General features: G+C 41.4%; 3 protein-coding genes across 3 annotated transcripts in view; 1 reads left to right on the top strand and 2 right to left on the bottom strand.

The window, feature by feature from the left end:
- LOC148319525 (uncharacterized) overlaps nt 1-7,287 on the top strand; it is a 37,128-nt gene extending 29,841 nt beyond the window's left edge. The window contains exon 3 of the mRNA XM_088282089.1: nt 7,117-7,287. Coding sequence (XP_088138215.1) covers nt 7,117-7,287 — 171 coding nt within the window. The remainder of the gene's footprint in view (nt 1-7,116) is intronic.
- Nucleotides 7,288-7,372: 85 nt separating this feature from the next.
- On the bottom strand, nt 7,373-13,450 carry LOC148319524 (acyltransferase PGAP2-like). Its single transcript, XM_088282088.1, has 6 exons — nt 13,382-13,450; nt 12,298-12,546; nt 11,957-12,203; nt 9,044-9,150; nt 8,835-8,925; nt 7,373-7,503 (listed from the first exon to the last, which is right to left on the bottom strand). The coding sequence occupies exons 1-6, from the start codon at nt 13,448-13,450 to the stop codon at nt 7,373-7,375; spliced, it is 894 nt and encodes a 297-aa protein (XP_088138214.1).
- Nucleotides 13,451-16,260: 2,810 nt separating this feature from the next.
- LOC148319523 (acyltransferase PGAP2-like) lies at nt 16,261-23,288 on the bottom strand. The gene is made up of 4 exons (XM_088282087.1): nt 23,237-23,288; nt 22,919-22,970; nt 20,242-20,389; nt 16,261-16,515 (listed from the first exon to the last, which is right to left on the bottom strand). The coding sequence occupies exons 1-4, from the start codon at nt 23,286-23,288 to the stop codon at nt 16,261-16,263; spliced, it is 507 nt and encodes a 168-aa protein (XP_088138213.1).
- Between the last annotated feature and the right edge of the window lie 2,111 nt (nt 23,289-25,399).

Raw genomic sequence — 25,399 nt, 5'->3', positions numbered from 1 at the left:
CTATGTCTGCCCTGTGACTGGCTGGCGACCAGTTCAGGGTGTAGTGTGCCTTTCGCCCGTAGTCAGCTGGGATAGGCTCCAGCACCCTCCTGCGACCCTGTACAGGATAAGCGGTGTAGATAATGACAATGACATATATATATATATATATATATATATATATATATATATATATATATATATATATATATATATAGAGAGAGAGAGAGAGAGAGAGAGAGAGAGAGAGAGAGAGAGAGAGAGAGAGAGAGAGAGAGAGAGAGAGAGAGAGAGAGAGAGAGAGAGGAGAGAGAGAGAGAGAGAGAGAGAGGAGAGAGAGATGAGGAGAGAGAGAGAGAGAAGAGAGAGAGTGAGAGAGAGAGAGAGAGAGAGAGAGAGAGAGAGACGAGAGAGAGAGAGAGAGAGAGAGAGAGAGAGAGAGAAGAGAGAGAGAGAGAGAGAGAGAGAGAGAGAGAAGAGAGAGAGAGAGAGAGAGAGAGAGAGAGAGAGAGAGAGAGAGAGAGAGAGAGAGAGAGAGAGAGAGAGAGAGAGAGAGAGAGAGATAGATAGATAGATAGATAGATAGATAGATAGATAGATAGATAGATAGATAGATAGATAGATAGATAGATAGATAGATAGATAGATAGATAGATAGATAGATAGATAGATAGATAGATAGATAGATAGATAGATAGATAGATAGATAGATAGATAGATAGATAGATAGATAGATAGATGCGGCACAGTGGCCGACTGGTTAGCACGATGGCCTCACAGTGAGAGACAGCATCGGGCGTGGGTTCGATCCGGCTCCGGCCATCCTGTGTGGAGTTTGCATGTTCTCCCCGTGCTTGCGTGGGTTTCCTCCGGTTACTCCGGTTTCCTCCCACATTCCAAAAACATGCATGGAAGGCCAAATGAACACTCTAAATTGCCCCTAGGTATGAGTGTGAGTGCAGATGGTTGTTCTTCTCTGTGTGCCCTGCAATTGGCTGGCAACCAGTTCAGAGTGTCCCCCGCCTACTGCCCGAAGATAGCTGGGATAGGCTCCAGCACCCCCCGTGACACTAGTGAGGAGAAGCGGTACAGAAGACGGATGGATGGATTGGAAATAAATACATGTGACCCATGTGATCTTTACTAGTATAAATGCTATAAAAATGATCTGACCTGCAACATTAAAAACAATATTTTTTTTAAAAAGGAGGTAATTTTTATTAGAGATGGCGTGTTTGGTGAATTTTCATCTAATTTCAAATAAGGCTGTCAAAATGAAAGCATTTACTCGTGAACATTTTTTTCTGAACTCAGTTTTATTTAAAATAATTTGCATATCTTGCAAAGCCAAATTCAAACACTGAAGCATATTAGCTGTACATCTTAAGCACATCATCTCAGAACAAAACAGCCTGCCTAAGTTACCACTGGGCCTTGCAAACCAACACTGCTGGAGTGTGGTGCAATGTGGGCACAACTAAAACTATTAGAACTGTATAACTATTAGAAAAGTCTTTGATTTAAAATACACTTAATATTTGGTGATTTTTACATTAATTACAAGATTATTCAAGTGAACACCTGCTACAACCTTAACCAAAAATTGTAGTTGAAAAATGTGATTAGTTGCAATTAATTACGGATTTTTTGCAATTGATTACATTAAAATTCTAGTCACTTAACAGCACTAATTTTAAAGCGAGTAGGATTATAATATTTTAGTAGATTGCCCCAACCATGTTGCATGACAAACCTTTCACCATAAGGTGGTAGTATTGGATGTTATTGTAGACCAAGGAGCAGCAGAGCAATTTCAACATGCAGTATTTCCATCTCATCATTGGGTGGCAGAAAAAGATCAAGCAAACTGTTTCAACGGACATGTGACTCATCAAATGGCCTCATCCAACCATCCATTATCTGTACCGCTTCTCCTCACAAGGGTCACGGGGGGGCTGCATATCCCTCAAATGACCTCATTTTAATTGATTTAGTATGAACTTTAAATTTATGACCCAAACGTAATTTTATAGTGCTAATAGTGAACGGGTAAAAAGCATATACAATTACGTTTTTATCTTATTTTTTGGGCACACCAAATCTTTTGCAGTTAAATCAAGAAAATGGTTATCTTGAATGTGTGTGTGTATATATATAGATATATATATATGTATATGTATATGTATATATATATATGTATATGTATATACATATACGGAATCGAACGCACGACCTCTGCATCGTGAGGCCATCGTGTTAACCAGTCGGCCACCGTGCCGCCCCGGTTGAAACATGCCGAACTAAAATTAAATTACATTAACAGGCAAACCGACAGAAGATGCTACGACAGTAAGAACGAACCTGGCCTTTTTAACAGGGAGCTTCCAATTTCTTCTCTCAACCGGCTGAGGGGCCTGAGTTTTGTGTAGGTTCAGTTTATGGGATTTGGTGAGATGTGATGAAAAATCACGTCCAATAATGACATAAGAAAATGTTTATATTCAAATCAAAGTGCAAGTGGAGAGATAGACGTTTGTAAAAGTAGTGATCTTAGCAGACCACCACCCAGACTGAGATGAGGGTGGGGTCACATCCCAGAACTCGAGGCTGAGCCGCATTCTCACAGTTAGTATTTCAATCTTTGGCCCCACGTCCACTGGAATAATAGGATGACTTTTTATGCACGGCAACTATGAGCAGAACTAACAACGAGGACCTTGATACTATTTCTTATGCTACACTGGCCTTGAATTGAGTTCATAGTCCAGGTCTGCATTGAGTTTACACACGAATGGGTGATCATCCCCTGAATCATTCAATGCTAATCAAACTGACCGCATATCATTGAATCAAGTTGACTTGTCATAACAGTCAAATGTATCACATGAGACTCCACCTTAACCCGAATTTTGCATGCAAACGCAATCATTGTATAAGCACTTTGGCACAATGTCTTGTGGAAAGTGTAATTTACAGTTGAAATAGAAAAAAAGACCCCAGGTGAGAGTGGAACCTTGAGCCAAATGCTGAGGACGTTAGCATTTTAAGATGTAAGATCAGATAAGATGTCCTTTATTAGTCCCACAATGGGGAAATTTGAGGTGTTACAGCAGCAAAGATATAGATCACACAGAGTCAGCGGCGTAATGTAGCCGTTAATGTATAACATTAGCAGCAGACATTCATAAAAAGGCATGCAAATATACACAGTATAAACGTATCTAGTGTAAGGAAACACCCCTAATGTCTGTCCATTATACAGAGGGGGAAAACACTGTAATGATAAAAACTACTGAATGATTGGAAATACTGCAATGATAAAAATATTGCAATGATAAAAGTACTGTAATGGTAAGAGTACTGAAATGATAGAAAAGTACTGCAATGATAAAAGTACTGTAATGGTAAAAGTACTGCAATGATAGGAAATACTGCAATGATAAAAGTACTGCAATGATAAAAGTACTGTAATAGTAGAAGTACCACAAAGATAGGAAATACTGCAATGATAAAAGTACTGTAATAGTGAACGTCCTGCAATGGTAGAAATACTGCAGAGATAGAAGTACAGTAATAAGAATACTGTAATGTAAACAAAATGCATCATTGGTCAATATTTAAGTACACCCTTGGCTGAAAGTGCAGTAGCGGTTTATATTGCATCCTAGGACTGCACAATTGCACTAATGCCCGCCCGTTTGTAGGCCTGACCCAATGTTCTTGTTAAAAAGTCTGACAGCAGTCGGCAGGAAGGAGCGGCGAAATCTCTCTTTGGTACAGCGAGGGTGTAAAAGTCTATTACTGAAGGAGCTGTGAAGTGTTCTCAGAGTGTCATTGAGTGGGTGGGCTGGATTGTCCAGCATTGATGACAGTTTTGCCGTCATCCTCCTGCCCCCCCACTGAGTCCACAGAGTCCAGGGAGCAGCCCAGGACAGAGCTGGCCCTCCTCACTAGTTTGTCCAGTCTCTTTTTGTCCCGGCCCGAGATGCCTCCTGCCCAGGAGACCACTCCATAGAAGATGACTGATGAAACCACCGAGTCATAGAAGTTCCTGAGGAGTGTTCCCCGAACGCCAAAGGACCTCAGCCTCCTGAGTAGGAAGAGTCTGCTCTGACCCTTCCTATAGAGAGCATCTGTGTTGTCGCTCCAGTCCAGTTTATTGTTCAGATGAACACCCAGGTACTTGTAAGTTGAGACCCTCTCAACGTCTGTTCCCTGGATATTCACTGGTGCAGGTGGAGAGTGCCGACGCTTGCGGAAATCCACCACCAGCTCTTTGGATTTCCCAGCGTTGATTTGGAGGCGGTTCTGCTGACACCAGTCCACGAACCCCTGCGTAACCCCTCTGTACTCCCGATCGTCATCGTCAGTGATGAAGTCGACAATTGCAGAGTCATCAGAGAACTTCTGCAGGTGACAGGTTGTGGAATTGCATTTGTAGTCCGAGGTGTCGAGGTTGAACAGGAAGGGAGCCAGCACAGTTCCCTGCGGCGCTCCCGTGCTGCAGAGGAGCACGTCAGACACACAGTCCTGTGTCCTCACGTACTGTGGCCGGTTTGTGAGGTAGTCGTGGATCCATGTGATGAGGTGGTGGGCCACTCCTGCCTGCTCCAGCTTGTCTCCCAATAAGGCGGGCTGGATGGTGTTGAAAGCACTTGAGAAATCAAAGAACATGATCCTCACCGTGCCCCCCGCCTTCTCCAGGTGGGAGAATGAAGTGTGGAGCAGGTAGATGATGGCATCATCCACACTGATGCCAGGCTGGTATGCGAACTGGAGTGGGTCCATTGAGGAGCTGACCAGGGGGCGCAGATGGACGAGGACCAGTCTCTCCAGGGTCTTCATCAGATGAGATGTCAGCGCCACTGGTCTGAAGTTGTTGAGCTCCTTCAGATGGGGTGTCTTTGGAACCGGAACCAGGCAGGATGTTTTCCACAGCTGGGGGACTCTGCCCAGCTCAGGTTGAACATGTGCTGGACGATTCCACACAGCTGGTCTGCGCAGGATTTGAGGAGCTGAGAGCTAATCCCATCTGGGCCTGCTGCCTTCCTCTTCCTCAGCTGGTTCTTCACCTGAGATGTTGTGAGGAACAAGGCTGAGCAGGAGGAAGTGGTGGACGTCTGATGAGGCAGGGAACTGGAGCCTGTGGAGAGAGAGAGGGGCGAGAGCGGGGGAGAGAGAGTCTTGTTCGCAGTGGCAGGAGGGGTTGGTGGGGGCTGCATCAGGGAAGCCTGAGCGGGGTCAGGCATTTGATCAAACCTATTGAAAAATAGGTTCAACTCATTTGCCCACTGAAGCCCCCCCCCCTTCTGGGTCTTACCTGGTTGTCCGTGGCCTGAGATGGTCTTCAGGCCCCTCCAGACATCCCTGGCATTGTTCCACTGCAGTTGTTCTTCCATCCGCATCCTGTAGGACTTTTTCCCCTCTCGGATCCTCCTTCTCAGCTGACGCTGCACTCTCTTCAGCTCGTCCTTGTCGCCTGACGCAAAAGCCCTCTTTTTCTCCTTCAGGAGAGCTTTAATGTCCGGTGTGATCCAGGGTTTGTTGTTGGAGAAACATCTTACAGTCCTGGTGGGAATGGTGTTCTCCATGCAGAAGTTAATGTAGTCTGTAATTTTGTCTGTTAGACCATTAATGTCTTCACCGTGAGCTTCGCTGAATACCTCCCACACAGTTGTGTTGAAACAGTCCTTCAAGGCCTCCTCGCCTTCTCCGGACCATCGCTGAACTGTGCGTGTCACAGATGGCTGCCTGCGGACGAGAGGTTTGTACACAGGCAGGAGAGCAACCAAGTTGTGGTCAGCTTTGCCCAGCGGGGGGAGGGGCAGTGACGTGTACGCCTCCTTGGTGTTGGCATAGAAAAGGTCCAATATTTTATTGTCTCTGGTGTGGCAGGTTACATATTGTGTGAATGAAGGCAGAGAAGAGGAAGGAGAAGCATGATTGAAGTCACCAGAGATAAGGAACAAGGCATTTGGGTGCTGTGTTTGTAGCCTGCTCACAGCTGCAGTCAGTACGTCACAGGCTGTCTCACCGTTAGCAGAGGGTGGCACGTACGCCGCCACCACGATCACATGACTGAACTCTCGCGGTAAATAGAGCGGACGCATGCTAACAGCTATCAGCTCAATGTCCCGACTGCAAAGTTGATCCTTAACAGTTATGTGCCCAGGGTTACACCATCTATCATTAACAAACACAGCCAGCCCTCCCCCTTTCCTCTTACCGCTCTCCAGTGTCCTGTCCGCGCGTAGTATTTGGAAGCCGTCCAATTCCACGACGGCGTCCGGCGTTAGCTCTGTTAGCCACGACTCCGTGAACACCAGCAACCTAGCCTCCCGGACAATCCTCTCGTGCCTGGTTAGCGCGTCCATTTTATTGGGGATGGATCTAACATTCCCCATAATAACGGACGGGAGGACGGGGTGGTATTGTCTCCTCCTTGCCTGGCGTTTCGCCCCCGCACGACATCCCCGTCTCTTCCTCCTCAGCTCGAGGGGATATCGGGTCTCGCTCTGGGAGCCGACGCGGGGTTAGCACGGAGTGCTAACAGCTGATCTCTTGTGTACACGATCGAGCCGTAGCTCCGAGTTTCGTCTCCGGACACGATCGCGCAAAAAACAACCCCCAACAGCAGTAAAACCACCGCAAGTTGGATGTCCATTGCTGAGATGAGGTAAAAATAAAATAAAACAGGGTAAAGGGAAAAAACACACGAAAAGGCTCAAGAGTGAGCCACGCTGCTGTAAACAGGCAGCCACTCGCGCGGCGCCGGAACCGCCGTACAGTACAAGTACAGTAGCATACTGACACAAAGTCTTTTATCTCTTCTCAGGAGCCGGACGATGGCACATAACGAGTCTCGGAACAATTAATTGAATCCAATCAGTCTGGATGGTAAACCTACTTTTACCAGTTTAAATTGTTAATATAGGCACCAAAAAATCATAGGTGTGGGTGTCAATTACTTGTGTTTCTTTACCTGGTGGGTGCTGGAAGGGCTCAGTCCCTACACTCATCAGATTCTAAAATGTCAGTATTCCTGAATGCAGCTTGAGAGAAAATAGAAATGGGAATTGGTGCACGGTGGCACACCTGACTGAGCAGGAATCTGGTATATAAATGCGTGTTTTGCAGGTTGGTGTGATCATGCAGACCATCGAGTGCGAGGTGGTGGGCGACGGCGGCGTGGGGAAAACCTGCCTTCTTATTTCCCACACAAGTGGAACTTTTCCCAAAGAGTGTATCCCACAGTGTTTGACAACTCCATCAAATTCAGGTGCTAAACTGTCAGGCCTAAACAACTAAAGTTTAATGCTATCATATAATGACAAACATTGATTGTCATAGATTTAGAACTCTTTCATCATGTGTAAAGTGGGTCATGTGGTTTTCAGCATTTTCTGTCTTCAGGAAGTTCACCCACCATCACAAATTGGTCACCCAAATCCCGGATCGACGTATAGTGGAAGGCCATGTTGGAGAAGGCCACCAGGTACTCGAATATGGCAAAGCATGTGTAGACTGAGGACAACAGAAGGCAGAAGATGCAGCGTCAGTAAGTGGACACTTCCGCTTTTTGCCATGTTTATCATTGAGAAATGACATTTAAAAAAAAAACACGGGCCAAGCTGTAGACTTTGCGAAATTCTCTCTAATGATGCGATTGTATGTGCTGTATTTGCCGGATCACATCTACAAACAAGTTCTGTCTTATTACAATATCCTTTCATGCAATTCCATGACAGACAAGACATAAGTGCTGCTTTTAAGGACATTTAGCAAATGTAGACATGAGTGTACAGTGGGATTTACAAAGTTGAATTACTCAAAAACGGCACAAGTTATTCAGCCTGAAATGACACTTACAATATGAGCAATATAATTAATTGAACATCAGGTGCGCACACACACATACACACACCGACTGACAACAACAATTACTTTACTTCAGTTCCATAGTTACTTTATTTTTAGAGTTGTGACGATCACGTGATGGTCAATTGGGGTCGATCAAGTCATTTTAAGATGAGTCGTATGGGTAAAATCAGATTTGGGATTGGGAAGTCACTATTTTAGATGGATACTGTAATATTCAATACTGGTTAACGTCTCTTCTATTTTAAGAAACAAAAAGATGAGTTATTTAAAAAAAAAAAAAGATAACTGAAACTAGAGATTACGTCATTACAGCGAACTGTAATTACAGCAAAAATGACCTGCGTATTTGCCTTTGACAATTAATTTCATGCAAGAGCTTTATGGGTTTAATTTAAATGTATTTATTTTGGTATAACTGTAAGACTCTTCAGAACAAAGAAGATTGAACTGTCAATTTAACTTCACTTTATTACACAACAGTTTGTGACCTTCACTCCACAAATATGTCATGTATAAAAATGAACTGAAACTAAAAACCAAAACTAATAAAACTCAACTAAAATGAAGAATTTTTAAAACATGTAAAGGAACAAACCTGCTCTAAAAACAAATTAAAACTCGCCATCCATCCACGAACCGCTTTGGAATTTAAAGTTTTAACAAACTACAGTCTAATGTAAACTCCCAAATAATTTATAAACTCATTCCATTAGTCATTATAAGTATCATCTTAATATGAGTCTTCATTGGGTGACAGAAACTAAATCATGTGAAAATTGGCTTCAAAAGTAAAACTACTGTACATGGAAGTAGACCATCCTCACTGTACAGTTATGCTCCACTTTGTAGGTTCTACTATATAGTATCTAATCTCTCACTGCATTGTAGGACAAACAAATCAGGACTGTGAATGAGTCAACAATACCCACGCACTTGACCGAGCCATTAAAAGTGATCACGTCATGAAGGCTCACCTCCATACAAAAAGAAGGAAACCCCAGTAGCCACGCTGCAGCACAGGTTAAAGACAGCGAGGGTCTTCTTGTACCAGTACGAATTCAGCTCCTGTCACGGAAACGTGTTTGATCATTACCAAATCACTGAATACACGCAATGCTTCTCTTTATGAACCTAACTCCATTGAATGAGAAAATCAAAATCCGTAAACTGAAGTTGAATTCACCTCTTTGTTCACAGAGTGACTTGTGATCACAGACCACAGCCTCCATGTCGTCAAAATGTAGGCTGTTGAAGTTACAACGAACAAGACGAAGCCAACTCTGTGAACACCTATAGAGAGGAAAAAATGAGATATTATCCGTTTGGGCTGCACGATATTGGGAAAAAATGACATTGCGATTTTTGGGAAGGCTGCGATATATCCATTGCGATATTGACTAATTAGCAGGGGGCGTGAGCAAGACGGTCTGTGCAGTCTCAACAATGGAGAGCATAGTGTAGAGTGCTGCTTTTATGAAACAAACCAAATGTTTCCGTGTTCCTAAAAAAAAAAAAAAAAAAAAAAAAAAGAAACATTTGCACGTCCTACGATGTGATTATTGCGCATGCGCACATCGCAATCGCGATGTTCACACCGCATATCGTGCAGGCCTATTATCCATAGTTCATACACTTACCAAGGTTTTTTTGGGGGGGGGGGTAAATCCATGTAGAAATTCTGGATGGGCATGATAATGAATTTTAATGTAGCCAGTGAGGCATGGGAAGTTGAGCTATACATGCGTAGACACAATATTGGTGGGGCACTATACTTACACAGAAAATGTGAAAATGATTTGGTTCTAGGCATGGGAATGATTACCTGTTTGACAATTTATCGTGGTTTTAAAAAGTCACTTTCAATAACGGTGTAACCTGTCCATAAAGGTCCATCTCATCTTTTTTTAGGGCACTTTTAAGCAGGGAACAAAACAGGCTGATGAGCAACTTTTAGAAGTTCATGATCAGAGGCCACTGGCTATTTTTTTCCTCCTTCTCAGCAGAGCAAAGAGAGGAGGGGTGAGCAGAAGACACGGAGGGCAAGAGAGTCGGAACTCGGGAGGGAAGAAAATGAGAGAGTAACTCCGCTAATAACTCAACCATACTTAAACTGATGTCTTTTTGCTATGTTGATTAATGTTTATTATATTATTTAAAAAAAAAACATGGTACCAGCCCGTACTAGATAGCCCTAAGTGCAATATGAGTAGCCTGTGGGTCTGTTTAAAAATTGCTCACAAATGATGGGACACTGTGACTTACTAAGATGAATGAAAACAGAATATCCATCCATCCATTATCCTCCGCTTATCCGGGGTCGGGTCGCGGAGGCAGCAGCTTCAGCAGGGAAGCCCAGACTTCCCGCTCCCCAGCCACACCTTCCAGCTCTGCCGGAGGGATGCCGAGGCGTTCCCGGGCCAGCTGGGAGACGTAGTCTCTCCAGCGTGTCCTGGGTCGCCCTCTGGGCCTCCTGCCGGTGGGACATGCCCGGAACACCTCCCCAGGGAGGCGTCCAGGAGGAATCCTAAACAGATGCCCGAGCCACCTCATCTGAAAACAGAATAAGAATGTGAAAATATTTTCATTTGTGCATTTTTATTCATGTAATCAATTAAACTTAACCTTAATGCAGTGGCAGGCCGTGCATTTTACATGCAGGCCTTCAGTGAAGTCCGACTTAATCCGACTTGAATAAATAGCTCTCATAACACCATCATTGATGAAACAACGGCTGGAGAAACAGTATCCAGAAAGACACTGACGCACTACTGAGTGAGTGTTGGACGACCTAGCTTCTCTTGAAAGGTCGGTCTGGAAAATGTCCTCGCAAGTGCATCTCTATCAAATCCACATTTTTCCCTCCTTCGGCCATCGAGGTTGAAAAAAAGCGAGAATATATTTTAGATTTTCGAACAGTCGGCAGATAAGACTTTCTGGTGTGTTGAATCCGCAAAGCGCTGCCCCCTCACGAGGGAGTATCCAATCACCAGACGCGTTCATCGCCTTCAACGTGAGGCCTGCGAGAAGGCCTTACTGTCATCGAATCGTGATTTGATTGGCTTTCGCAACTGTCTATCAACTGTAAAAGGCCCCTTGAGACACAGAACAGACGCCTGCAAGATTGTCTTTGAAGGCCTCGGACGAATAGTGCGCGCTACTGGGATTGTGAAATCTAGCTGGCTGAATTCTGATTGGATAAAAACTCTGACCTACAAATTCAACACTCGGATATGACCTCACTATGAGGAATATGATCACGATTATGTTAGGCCAGCCGAGAAGGCCTTGACCGCTCACCACTTTCTTAATGTACCAAATATTCAAGATTTTGTGAATAAATAAAATAGATTTTGCTCATTGCACAATTTTTTTTAAACCAAACAGCTAAAAAAAACAGCCAATTGCCCGCTGTAATTTCAATGCCGTGATAACATCAGAATATAATATCGATCACTATTTGCTGCATGTTGTCTTATCAGAGATTCGATTTGAATGCTAGTTGCGTTTGAGGAAAAAAAGCGTCGTTAGAGAAGTCGGAAAAGTCAATAAGATGAAACGACTGGATAATTGTAAACTACATGCTCTCTGTTTGCTGGCAAGTTGTTAGTGGAAGAAGTGCATATCAGCAGGGATGCACATTGAAAAACGGAATTACTCCCCAAAAAAATGCCTGATTTAAAAAACAATTATCTTGTTAACCGATTAATCAATTTTGGGCCTTTTCACAAGGCACTTAACATATTCACGGTGTATATGCTGATGTGGTGGGGCCACAGAATGCCACGTCACGTCACAGAGCGACGGCAGCAGCCCGCAAATTAAAAAAATAAATAAAAATTCTATTCGAGAGTTGGTGTCGTGATGACGTCAGGAAACGTCTGTTTCCGACTGCTCTTTTGCTGATTTTTACCGTAAACGTCAAAATTAAACTCTACAAGTGCTGCTTGTCACTCCCTCCTTCTTAAAATGAGCAAAGCCAAGATTTTCTTAAGCCACAATGACAGATGCATCTTGCCTCAGGTCGTTCTAATTGTCGTCTAAACCAGCGGGAAAAGCCTCACTGAGCAAGTGCAGTGTGAGAAGGCCTTTTACTCACTGGCGTTCTCCGTGGATGTAACAAAGGTGAGCAGGAGCAGGCAGCAGATTTCAGCCAGGTTGCATCCGAAGGCTGTCCTGCTCAAGGTCAGTGCCCATCCCTTGCTGGCAAAGCGACCACGGTAGAACGAAAAGTAGGTGGTTGCCAACACGAAGCGCGGTATCGAGTGGAGCCCGATGCAAAATTGCCATATATTTTGTGCTGGCACACGGCTGGTTGCGGCGCTGATGGATGGGAGGTGCTTTGCCTGGTGGGGGACACACACTCAAATCAACTGCTTAAACTTCAATAAAACTCAACACTGAGCAAGTGCAGTGTGAGAAGGCCTTTTACTCACTGGCGTTCTCCGTGGACGTGACGAAGGTGAGCAGCAGCAGGCTGTAGATTTCAGCCAGGTTGCATCCAAATGCAAACCTGCTGAAGCCCAGTTCCCGTCTCTGGCTGGCAAAGCGACCACAGTAAAAAGAAAAGTAGGCGGCTGCCACCATGAAGCGCGGTACAGAGTGCAGCCCGATGCAAAATTGCCAGATGTTACGTGCTGGCACGCGGCTGGTTGCGGCACTGATGGATGGGAGGTTGAGGTTTTCCGCCTGGTGGGGGACACACACTCAAATCAACTGCTTAAACTTCAATAAAACTCAACACCACAACCAGGGCTAGGCGATTATGGAAAAAAAAAGAATCAGGATTTTTGATTGATATTAAAATCAGGATAAACAAACACAATTTTTCATTCATTTCAAAACTTCAATACTGAGCTTTTAATATAACTTGAAAGAAAAAAAAGGAAAATAAATTAGCTCACAGCCCTTCGACTTGTTGCCTGACAGGCGCCACAGGTGCATCAAGACAAAGAGTAACAGACTGAAAAACAGTTTCTTCCCGAGAGCCATCTTCATGCTGAACTCACGCACACAACTACCCTTACCTTGTAGAACCGCAACATAATGTGTTTTATTTATCCAATTTGATATGTATTTTCTATTTATTTATTTAATCTTTAATTAATGAAAATTCATAAATTTCATTAAATTATTGTTCTATTGCACTGGAGAGGAGAGCTCTTGAATCTCGTTGCATACCGGGTACAATGACAATAAATTCTGATTCTAATTAAAGAAGATTAAAAATGTAGAAGAATAAAATGAATGAATATTGTCATTTTTTTCCAAAGATTCTGAAGAATATAAAGCATTTGTGGGCATCCATTATTATAAGGTAAATCTCTCCTGCACCTGCTCATGCTAATTCTTACTAGCCACTCAACATAAATATACAACAAAAGGTTACGGGTACATCAAACATTTCAGAGTCGGGAATAAATAAAAAACAAATCTTTTACATCATGATTTGAATCAACAATTCAGCTTTTACCATTTTTTTTGGGAGAGGATAAGCACTGTGGCCACTCTGGTTAGGACTTACCTCTTCAAAGTGGCAGAAGATCTCAATGAAGAGGCAGACAATCAGGCCAGTAAATGGCACAAGCGCCATCACTCTCACAAACTAAGTGAAAGTCACTTGCACGAGGGGGCGATACTGGTCTGGCAAGTGAATCATCCTGGGTGATGGCAGAAAACATGGGGACATGTTATGGAAATTTGACATTTTTTAATAGCCTGGATATAACCCAATCAAATCTGACCGTCTTTAAATCGTTTTGCACCCCACCTACAGAAAATCGTACCGAATCGTCTTTTGTGGAGAGATGCACATCCCTACGCTGTTGTCAGGTTTCAGCCCCCCTCCCCCACTTCATAACAAGAACAAGTAAGAAACAACAGTAAGAAAAAAACTGATTTGCCATTGCCCCAGCAGTGATCATTTCAGTGAGAAGAGATAAGGTCTGTAAAGTATACTTTAATTCTTGACCCTTGGGGTATTTTTGTGAAAGCATGTCACAGAAATGCTGTAGAGATCTTGGAAATGTGTTAAACGGTGAAAAAACGTGACAATATGTCATCTTTTTGTAGCTTTATATTAGCACGCCCCTCTCATAACTCCATCATACATTTTATAAGTATTTGTTTCAATTTTTCAATGTTCACACTGCCTTAAATGTATTCATCATTAATTGAAGGGTCTTTCCATGCCAAGTCACCAACCCCTCCAAAATATAACAATTTTAGCCAAGCACATTTTGATAATGATAGGAACCTTTTAGAAGTTCATGATCAGAGGCCACTGGCTATTTTTTTTCCTCCTTCTCAGCAGAGCAAAGAGAGGAGGGGTGAGCAGAGGACACAGAGGGGAAGAGAGTCGGAACTCGGGAGGGAAGAAAATGAGCGAGAATAAGTGCGCTAATAACTCAACCATACTTAAACTGATGTCTTTTTGCTATGTTGATTAATGTTTATTATATTATTTAAAAAAAAAACATGGTACCAGCCCGTACTAGATAGCCCTAAGTGCAATATGAGTAGCCTGTGGGTCTGTTTAAAAATTGCTCACAAATGATGGGACACTGTGACTTACTAAGATGAATGAAAACAGAATATCCATCCATCCATTATCCTCCGCTTATCCGGGGTCGGGTCGCGGAGGCAGCAGCTTCAGCAGGGAAGCCCAGACTTCCCGCTCCCCAGCCACACCTTCCAGCTCTGCCGGAGGGATGCCGAGGCGTTCCCGGGCCAGCTGGGAGACGTAGTCTCTCCAGCGTGTCCTGGGTCGCCCTCTGGGCCTCCTGCCGGTGGGACATGCCCGGAACACCTCCCCAGGGAGGCGTACAGGAGGAATCCTAAACAGATGCCCGAGCCACCTCATCTGAAAACGGAATAAGAATGTGAAAATATTTTCATTTGTGCATTTTTATTCATGTAATCAATTAAACTTAACCTTAATGCAGTGGCAGGCCGTGCATTTTACATGCAGGCCTTCAGTGAAGTCCGACTTAATCCGACTTGAATAAATACCTCCCGTAACACCATCGTTGATGAAACAACGGCTGGAGAAACAGTATCCAGAAAGACACTGACGCACTACTGAGTGAGTGTTGGACGACCTAGCTTCTCTTGAAAGGTCGGTCTGGAAAATGTCCTCGCAAGTGCATCTCTATCAAATCCACATTTTTCCCTCCTTCGGCCATCGAGGTTGAAAAAAAGCGAGAATATATTTTAGATTTTCGAACAGTCGGCAGATAAGACTTTCTGGTGTGTTGAATCCGCAAAGCGCTGCCCCCTCACGAGTGAGTATCCAATCACCAGACGCGTTAATCGCCTTCAACGTGAGGCCTGCGAGAAGGCCTTACTGTCATCGAATCGTGATTTGATTGGCTTTCGCAACTGTCTATCAACTGTAAAAGGCCCCTTGAGACACAGAACAGACGCCTGCAAGATTGTCTTTGAAGGCCTCGGACGAATAGTGCGCGCTACTGGGATTGTGAAATCTAGCTGGCTGAATTCTGATTGGATAAAAACTCTGACCTACAAATTCAACACTCGGATATGACCTCACTATGAGGAATATGATCACGATTATGTTAGGCCAGCCGAGAAGGCCTTGACCGCTCACCACTGTCTTAATGTACCAAATATTCAAGATTTTGTTTAAAAATGAAATAGATTTTGCTCATTGCACAATTTTTTTTAAACCGAACAGCTAAAAAAAACAGCCAATTGCCCGCTGTAATTTCAATGCCGTCATAACGTCAGAATATAATATCGATCACTATTTGCTGCATGTTGTCTTATCAGAGATTCGATTTGAATGCTAGTTGCGTTTGAGGAAAAAAAGCGTCGTTAGATTAGTCGGAAAAGTCAATAAGATGAAACGACTGGATAATTGTAAACTACATGCTCTCTGTTTTCTGGCAAGTTGTTAGTGGAAGAAGTGCATATCAGCAGGGATGCACTTTGAAAAACGGAATTACTCCCCAAAAAAATGCCTGATTTAAAAAACAATTATCTTGTTAACCGATTAATATATTTCGGGCCTTTTCACACGGCACTTAACATATTCACGGTGTATATGCTGATCTGGTGGGGCCACAGAATGCCACGTCATGTCACAGAGCGACGGCAACAGCCCGCAAATTTAAAAAAATAAATAAAAATTCTATTCGAGAGTTGGTGTCGTGATGACGTTAGAAAACGCCTCAGTTTCCGACTGCTCTTTTGATGATTTTTACCGTAAACGTCATAATTAAACTCTACAAGTGCTGCTTGTCTCTCCCTCCTTCTTAAAATGAGCAAAGCCAAGATTTTCTTAAGCCACAATGACAGATACATCTTGCCTTAGGTCGTTCTAATTGTCGTCTAAACCAGCGGGAAAAGCCTCACTGAGCAAGTGCAGTGTGAGAAGGCCTTTTACTCACTGGCGTTCTCCGTGGATGTAACAAAGGTGAGCAGGAGCAGGCAGCAGATTTCAGCCAGGTTGCATCCGAAGGCTGTCCTGCTCAAGGTCAGTGCCCATCCCTTGCTGGCAAAGCGACCACGGTAGAACGAAAAGTAGGTGGTTGCCAACACGAAGCGCGGTATCGAGTGGAGCCCGATGCAAAATTGCCATATATTTTGTGCTGGCACACGGCTGGTTGCGGCGCTGATGGATGGGAGGTGCTTTGCCTGGTGGGGGACACACACTCAAATCAACTGCTTAAACTTCAATAAAACTCAACACCACAACCAGGGCTAGGCAATTATGGAAAAAAAAGAATCAGGATTTTTGATTGATATTAAAATCAGGATAAACAAACACAATTTTTCATTCATTTCAAAACTTCAATACTGAGCTTTTAATATAACTTGAAAGAAAAAAAAGGAAAATAAATTAGCTCACAGCCCTTCGACTTGTTGCCTGACAGGCGCCACAGGTGCATCAAGACAAAGAGTAACAGACTGAAAAACCGTTTCTTCCCGAGAGCCATCTTCATGCTGAACTCACGCACACAACTACCCTTACCTTGTAGAACCGCAACATAATGTGTCTTATTTATCCAATTTGATATTTATTTTCTATTTATTTATTTAATCTTTAATTAATCAAATTCATAAATTTCATAAAATTATTGTTCTATTGCACTGGAGAGGAGAGCTCTTTCAGCCCCCCTCCCCCACTTCATAACAAGAACAAGTAAGAAACAACAGTAAGAAAAAAACTGATTTGCCATTGCCCCAGCAGTGATCATTTCAGTGAGAAGAGATAAGGTCTGTAAAGTATACTTTAATTCTTGACCCTTGGGGTATTTTGGTGAAAGCATGTCACAGAAATGCTGTAGAGATCTTTGAAATGAGTTAAACGGTGAAAAAACGTGACAATATGTCATCTTTTTGTAGCTTTATATTAGGACGCCCCTCTCATAACTCCATCATACATTTTATAAGTATTTGTTTCAATCTTTCAATGTTCACACTGCCTTAAATGTATTTAGCATTAATTGAATGGTCTTTCCATGCCATGGCACCAACCCCTCCAAAATATAACAATTTTAGCCAAGCACATTTTGATAATGATACTTGCTTTAGAGTGTCAATACCCTCAGATCTCCAATGAATTTTCAACGTTCTATGACTATTCAGTGTGTAGATTCATGAAATGATACTCAATATAAATATGAAACACTGCATAACCAAGTACAAGATAGATTATTAGCATAATCACAGCATTAAGCAGTTCAGAAAAATAATGGATAGACATACTGCACCTTTTTCATGAAACTGCATAAAGTGAACGCATCCCTTCACTTCATCAAACTTCACATACTTCTGTTGATGTTTCTATTTCATCGGCACCAGCATTTTTTTTATCTGTAAGATATTTTAGACTTGTGTAAATGATTTTGATAAGAAAGAAAAACCTAATACAAACAGAATGCTAAATCATGGTCACTCAAACTTCACTACAAACTGTGACTGCATGTTCGGACAAATCTCTTGACACTCCATTAATGAGTAAAGTGGACGGAAAAGGAGCTCAAGCCTCGAAGTCAATACGTGAAACATAAGTGCCTGTTATCTTAGTAGTAGTCAGTAGTTATTTTGTTATTTTCTCATCCTCATTGTAAAATTGTAAGGCTTTTTTTGACGGGCTAACTAGCTGCCTTAAACTCCCCTACAGTTCACTGTTACAATGCTATATAGCTAACGCACCATGCGGTCTGCTTGTTGGCTAACTACACTTATCTCACTAGCACACATTTAACTACAATTCAGACACATTTAACTGTACACAATACTACACTGAGCATAATTATTTGAATCTCATTTTACAAGCTCAAACACGAGACTTACATTGTACAATGGCGTGACAGAATTAATTTTTCCAACCGCGGGCGAGAGGGAAATTTGTCAAGTGCGTGTCAGGTGTGGGAGGAGCAAGCCAATCTGTCAAATTACTCGTCACTGCACCAATCAACCCCGAAACTGAACGCTGTTCAAATCACATTTTGTAAAATTAACATGCCCGGAGTTAAATAAATAAATAAATAAATAATTAGAAGAAATATTAAATAATTATTAGTTGTGAGTTCTGCCGGTGCTATGGAATGTACAACTATACAATGACAGAATAAACAATAAACTATTTTTTTTTTTTGTCATCACTTCAAATGTGATATTTTCCATTTGGATTTTCAAAAAGTTAAACTGCATGCATATGAGAAAGTGTACCCTACACCCTGGAGGAAGATTTCTGTCATATTTCAGCTGCAGGGGCACGTCATGAACAGTTGGGGGATGTTTCGGTTGTGATTACTTCAAATTACATTTTAGATAGAGTCACTCAGTGATTCATGCACGACTGTATTGGAGAAAACGTCACTATTATCCTGATTAAAGTTGATTATTATGTTAGTTCGGGCGATGGGGTTGCGTGTAATTTGTATTAAGTTCTGTAGATTTTTCATTTTTTTTCTCTGAGTTTATTCTGTTTTTGTGCAAGTAGCATTGCACAAAATTAGCTACAGGGAACACACACACATACATACATATATATATATATATATATACATATATATATACACATATATACATATACATATATACATATATATATATATATACATATATACACATATACATATATATACATATACATATATATACATATACATATATATACACATATACATATATATACATATACATATATATACATATATATACATATATATACATATACATATATATACATACATATATATACATACATATATATGTATATATATATATACATATATACATATGTATATATATGTATATATACGCACACATATATACGCACACATATATACACATATACACACACATATATACGCACACATATATACACACACACATATATACGCACACATATATACGCACCCACACCCACATATACATCCATACATATATATACATACATATATATGTATATATATATATACATATATACATATGTATATATATGTATATATACGCACACATATATACACATTTACACACACATATATACGCACACATATATACACACACACATATATACGCACACATATATACGCACACATATATACGCACACATATATACGCACCCACACCCACATATACATCCATACATACATACATATATATATATATATATATATATATATATATATATATATATACAAACACAATTTTTCATTCATTTCAAAACTTCAATACTGAGCTTTTAATTTAACTTGAAAGAAAAAAAAGGAAAATAAATTAGCTCACAGCCCTTCGACTTGTTGCCTGACAGGCGCCACAGGTGCATCAAGACAAAGAGTAACAGACTGAAAAACAGTTTCTTCCCGAGAGCCATCTTCATGCTGAACTCACGCACACAACTACCCTTACCTTGTAGAACCGCAACATAATGTGTTTTATTTATCCAATTTGATATTTATTTTCTATTTATTTATTTAATCTTTAATTAATGAAAATTCATAAATTTCATTAAATTATTGTTCTATTGCACTGGAGAGGAGAGCTCTTGAATCTCGTTGCATACCGGGTACAATGACAATAAATTCTGATTCTAATTAAAGAAGATTAAAAATGTAGAAGAATAAAATGAATGAATATTGTCATTTTTTTTTCAAAGATTGGGAAGAATATAAAGCATTTGTGGGCATCCATTATTATAAGGTAAATCTCTCCTGCACCTGCTCATGCTAATTCTTACTAGCCACTCAACATAAATATACAACAAAAGGTTACGGGTACATCATACATTTCAGAGTCGGGAATAAATAAAAAACAAATCTTTTACATCATGATTTGAATCAACAATTCAGCTTTTACCATTTTTTTGGGGAGAGGATAAGCACTGTGGCCACTCTGGTTAGGACTTACCTCTTCAAAGTCATAGAAGATGCCAATGAAGAGGGAGACAATTAGACCAGCAAATGGGACAAGCGCCATCACTCTCACAAAAGTAGTGAACGTCACCTGAACGAGGGGGCGATACTGGTCTAATTGTCTGTCTGGCATGTGAATCATCCTGGGTGATGGCAGAAAACATGGGGACATGTTATGGAAAATTTACATTTTTTAATAGCCTGGATATAACTCAATCAAATCGGTCCACTTTCAAATCGTATTGAATCGTCTTTTGTGGAGAGATGCACATCCCTACGCTGTTGTTAGGTTTCAGCCCCCCTCCCCCACTTCATAACAAGAATAAGTAAGAAACAACAGTAACAAAAAAACTGATTTGCCATTGCCCCAGGAGTGATCATTTCAGTGAGAAGAGATGAGGTCTGTAAAGTATACTTTAATTCTTGACCCTTGGGGTATTTTGGTGAACACATGTCAGAGATATGCTGTTGATATCTGAAAACTGTGTTAAACAGTGAAAAACGTGACAATGTCATCTTTTTATAGTTTTGTATTACCACACCTCTCTCATAATGTCACCGAAATGCTGTAGATATCTGGGAAATGTGTTAAACAGTGAAAAAACATGAAAATAAGTCATGTTTCTATAGCTTTGTATTACCACGTCCCTCTAGTAACTCCATCATATATTTTATTAGTATTTTTTTACAAACGTTCTATGTTCACACTGCCTTGAATGTGTTTTTGCATGAAAATTAGTTGAATCCGGCAACGAGAGAAAAAACGTTGCAAGACGTCAGTTATCCAATCTCAATGTCTAATCCCGGTCATGGAAGTAATGAGGGACAGTATTTCGGTCATTTGTGTGGCATAAACTGCCTTCCCGTGATGTCACTAGACGACGCTACTGAGTCAAAAACTAATAATAAATAATAAACAAACATTTAAATGTCAAATACGTACTTATAATCGATGGGCTATGCTCGGAGGGACCTGAAGAGTACTGGCAGGCAGGAAATTGCAGGGTACCTTTCGAAATAAAAGCTAAGGCATTGTCTGGCATGGGCACCTTCGGGCGGGAAAAGCATTTTCAATCCGGAAGTGGTGGTGGGATTCTTTCAAAATAATAGTAAACACGCTCTCAAACCAACTTTTAAGACGCGCATGAACGGCGCTTACAACCGGCGCGTTATTTTCTTCTCTTTTCGTGACTATGAGGGCAGCCTAACCTCATCATGGTTATCTTATGTCATAAAATGATTGAGTTGTAAAACAGACTCTGAGACCAAGTTAGAAAATGCACATTAACGGCGCTCATTATCGCCGGCACTATCTCACCCCCTTTTTGTGAGAATAGCAGCGTAAATCGCGTGTCAGTCACGTGATCATGTTTTTTTTAAAATACTTTTTATACCGTTACTCCAAATGATCATGATGCACCTGCTCCTGAGATCAGTACGACTATAACCCTCATTTAAGTCAGTTTCCCCTCACTGGATGCTGCGTCAAGTTACTTATTGCCAGTCTCAGAGTTTTTTTGTTTTTGTTTTTTTGTACTTTCGGCTGTGAATAAAGTTGTATTGTTTTGTATGTTTAACTATACTGGCTGCGACAAAAATGATTTTTAAAAAAGCATAAAATCGAGATGGGGCTATGTTAATCAACCAACCATCTGCTATAGTTGACTTATATGATGTTTCCAATATTAAAATTGACACTAGACTGACTGAACGGCTTCATAAATATGTATTACGCTGGAGCATTTATCAAATGACAGAATATGAAAGGTGAGATGGCGACAGTTGTGTCATGACCCGTGCCGGGCATGTCAATGTTTTTGTTATTGTTTTCTTCCCTCCTTCCTGCCATGTGCTTCTGTTATTGTTTTGTCAGCTGTGTTAGCGTTTCCCCTCAGCACTCGTCATCACCAGCCACGCACCTGTTCCCCGTTACCCTCATCAAGCACCTGCTTCCCATCTGCTCCCCTAATGACTCAGACTATTTAAACCTCCCAGACCGACAACGCAGTGTCGGTCATTTTCGCCTCTGTGTCTCGCTTTGTTGCCGCATTTCATGGACTGCCACGACCGCGTTTATTTCCGGCCCTGTTCATGCTCTCTGGTTCCTTGTCCTTGTGCCCGTTCAGTCTTGGTTAGTTGCCTTTGTTGTTTTTTTGTCCACGCCCCGTTGTTGTCCCTGCTGAGCTCTTCAATAAATCCCCTTTAAGTTTCACCTACCCCGGCTTCCTCGCTTCTTGGGTCCACCTCCTCATCGCCGCAAGGCGAAACCTGACAAGTTGTCTATTTTTGATTTTGCATTTGTTCTCTTTACTTAACTGTAAGGAGTGGGGTTGGATCAAATCAGAGTGTCTTTTGGTCTTTGTAAAATAGCAGTAAATCATTTGGGGTGCCACTCATTGTAATCAGATTATCCTCAGGAAAGGAGGGGGAGTTTATTGTATTCAGAGGTCAACAATTGGCTCTCAAAAACAGAGGTGACACTGACACCCACCATAAGTGTTGCGCAGCACAAAGGTGTTTTAGGTCTTGGTAATGCGTATGTAATGAGTAAACACACCAGAGTGGGGGGCACGCATGTTGCAAATTGAGAGACTTCTTTGACATCAGCACGAAACCAGAATGACATCTGTATTTAAGAAAATGGCTCTGTCAGAAACGTTTATTCCCATCACCAATCCAGCCTTGCTCGGCAGCCTCTCCGGGAGGACGCAGAGACAACCTGCTCTGCAATGAAAATTCAAGACACAGTCAGTTAGGATAGTCCATTCTTGCCTTTGATACTTTACCTTCTAGGTCCATCTTCATTCGCCATGATTAATGATTGTAAAAACAATATTCTGTTTGTGTACAACCGACTGTTCAAGAAGACAAACCCAAAAAGTTGAGTCAAGTCAAATTTATTCAATCAAATAGTCTCAAAGGATTTCAAAAGACCACAACGCTATCTCCAGATCTTAACCCCCCGGAGAGCAAAGAAAAAAATGACAAACCTTGAGAAGGGACCACAGACGAGGGGAATCCTCCTTCCAGGATGCAATGCATGTCGAGTGGTAACGGTTAACAGATAATGCAGTGCGCAACAACGCAAACTCAAGTCACGTGAGAGTCCATTTAAGAAAGAAAGCGCTGCGGGATGACTCCTTCGAAGAAGTAGGTCCTCCTTAACATCAGGGAAAAAAAGATGTGTTAGAAGTAAGCAGTTTTCATTTTTCTTCATCTTCTGTCTTAATAGAATTTAAGTAGTTTTTTTTTTTTTTTTTTTACCATAAGGGAAGATTTCTCAGTTAAAAGAAAACGTTTTTTAAAAGTGGGCTTAAAAAATGAAAATATTGGTGACAGGCACGGTGGATGATTGGTTAGCACGATGGCTTCTAAATCAGTTCTGGAAAGAACATGATCTGGGAAATAAAAATGATGGCAATAGAAGGCTTCGTACAACAAAAGAACGCACGCATTTGATAGAACTCCGCAGTAAGTTCCTGTGAGTGACCCCAACAGTTCTTTCATTTCTTTATCACCAAACCTAAACTGTGCTTGTGCACATTTGGAGTGCAAAAACACAACGACTCTCTGTGTTGGCTTCAAAACCTGCAATTACAGGCAAAAACATTTCAACATAATTTTGGAGACTAAAAGATGATCACAATGTACAGAGCGAAATCTGTGCAATAACAAAGCTGTGTAGTTGGTGAGGAGATAGACATACTATGGGCCCATTATTGTAGCAAAACCATTTACAAATGTGTATTTCAATGCACAAATGAAAATAATAAAACCATCTCCTCAAAAAAACAATGACAGACACCTTTATTATAACACCTTCTGATAATAAGTACAAACAGCATCGACAAATCACGAATGCAATTACTTTCCACGGGGCGAAAGCATGAAAATAGAGGTTTAAAAAAAATTATCCTTACGTTCGACAAAAGGTATAAAATGCCGTGGTGCACGTATTTCTCTCAAGTGGCCATCCCAGAGCTGTATAATAACAAAGCAGTCTTCCCAAACAGAGCTATTTGTGTCATCTGGTTAAAATCTTCCTAGTTTCAATATCGCAATGGATATATTGCAGCCTCCCCAAAAATCGCAGTTTTTTTCCCCAATATCGTGCAGCCCAAATGGATAATATCTCATTTTTTCCTCTCTATAGGTGTTCACAGAGTTGGCTTCATCACGTTCATTCTGACTTCACAAGCCTACATGTTGTTCACATGGTGGCTGTGGTTGATGATCAAGGGTCACTCTGTGAACGAAGAGGTGAATTCAACTTAAATTTATGTATTTTGATTTTATCATTCAATGGAGTTCGATTCATAAAGAGAAGCAGTGCGTGTATTCAGTGATTTGGTAATGATCAAACACCTTTCTGTGACAGGAGCTGAATTTGTACTGGAACAAGAAGACCCTTGTAATAGAGTAGTGTAAATTAAACGTTTGCTCGGTACGTCTAAAACCGAAAGGAGTTATACAAATGGTATTAGGTCGTAACTCTTTTATAAACATGTTTTCTCTGGAATTTTGGATTCCCTTTTCTGGTAACTCAGACAGTACAGCATTACTTGTTGTTTTTGCTGGAAGATAGGTTGAGGGGTCCCATTTTCTCGGTACGGATAACACGGTCGAGTAAATTAAACGTTTCTAGGTACGTTGAAAACCTTGAGGAGAGAAACTGGGTTTCTCTGGAAGTCTACTCACATTTTCACATTAAATTTAGGAAATAAATAAGGCGTGATTTCTGTGGTTTTTATTATTTTTATTTGCATTGGAATTTCTTTGGTAAACAAACTGCATTTTTGACTGAGGAGTGATCTAAAGTTGGTGTGCCTGCGCAGAGACTGGCTGCGAATGAGGAAGTGAGGGACGGCGGAGTCCGAGAAATTCCGTAGAGAAAGCAGCGGAGTCCTGTGTACACCTTAATTCCGTGTATGTATATTTGCGCAAACCGTATGTAAAGTGAGTGAATGGTGTGATTGGAGATTGCAAATTCCACTTGGTATTTTATCCCATGTAATACAGTAGGGTTATAAACAGCAGACTGGTGTGGATGCAGAGGCAAGAATTCTCCACCTGAAAAGGTAGAAGTGAGAATAACCACAACAGGAAATTTGAGTTGCTGTCCTACTAATAAGAAACCGGTTTTTAGAACACCC

Source organism: Idiotropiscis lumnitzeri, chromosome 18 (assembly GCF_059441095.1).
Source record: "Idiotropiscis lumnitzeri isolate Australia: NSW breed Sydney's pygmy pipehorse chromosome 18, RoL_Ilum_1.0, whole genome shotgun sequence".
NCBI lineage: Eukaryota > Metazoa > Chordata > Actinopteri > Syngnathiformes > Syngnathidae > Idiotropiscis > Idiotropiscis lumnitzeri.
The sequence above is the reverse complement of the archived record's forward strand: the minus strand, read 5'-3'. Positions and strand labels throughout refer to the sequence as shown.

Excerpts from the sequence above, each read along its gene's own strand:
- LOC148319524 (XM_088282088.1), bottom strand. The coding sequence starts at position 13,450 with ATGGCGCTTGTGCCATTTACTGGCCTGATTGTCTGCCTCTTCATTGAG. Across the intron at positions 8,926-9,043 it reads GTCACTCTGTGAACAAAGAG|GAGCTGAATTCGTACTGGTA; the intron begins GTGAATTCAACT and ends TTTCCGTGACAG. Across the intron at positions 7,504-8,834 it reads TTCCTTCTTTTTGTATGGAG|TCTACACATGCTTTGCCATA; the intron begins GTGAGCCTTCAT and ends TGTTGTCCTCAG.
- LOC148319523 (XM_088282087.1), bottom strand. The coding sequence starts at position 23,288 with ATGCATTGCATCCTGGAAGGAGGATTCCCCTCGTCTGTGGTCCCTTCT. Across the intron at positions 20,390-22,918 it reads TGCCGAGCAAGGCTGGATTG|GATGATTCACATGCCAGACA; the intron begins GTGATGGGAATA and ends GCCATCACCCAG. Across the intron at positions 16,516-20,241 it reads TCTTCTATGACTTTGAAGAG|GCAAAGCACCTCCCATCCAT; the intron begins GTAAGTCCTAAC and ends GTCCCCCACCAG.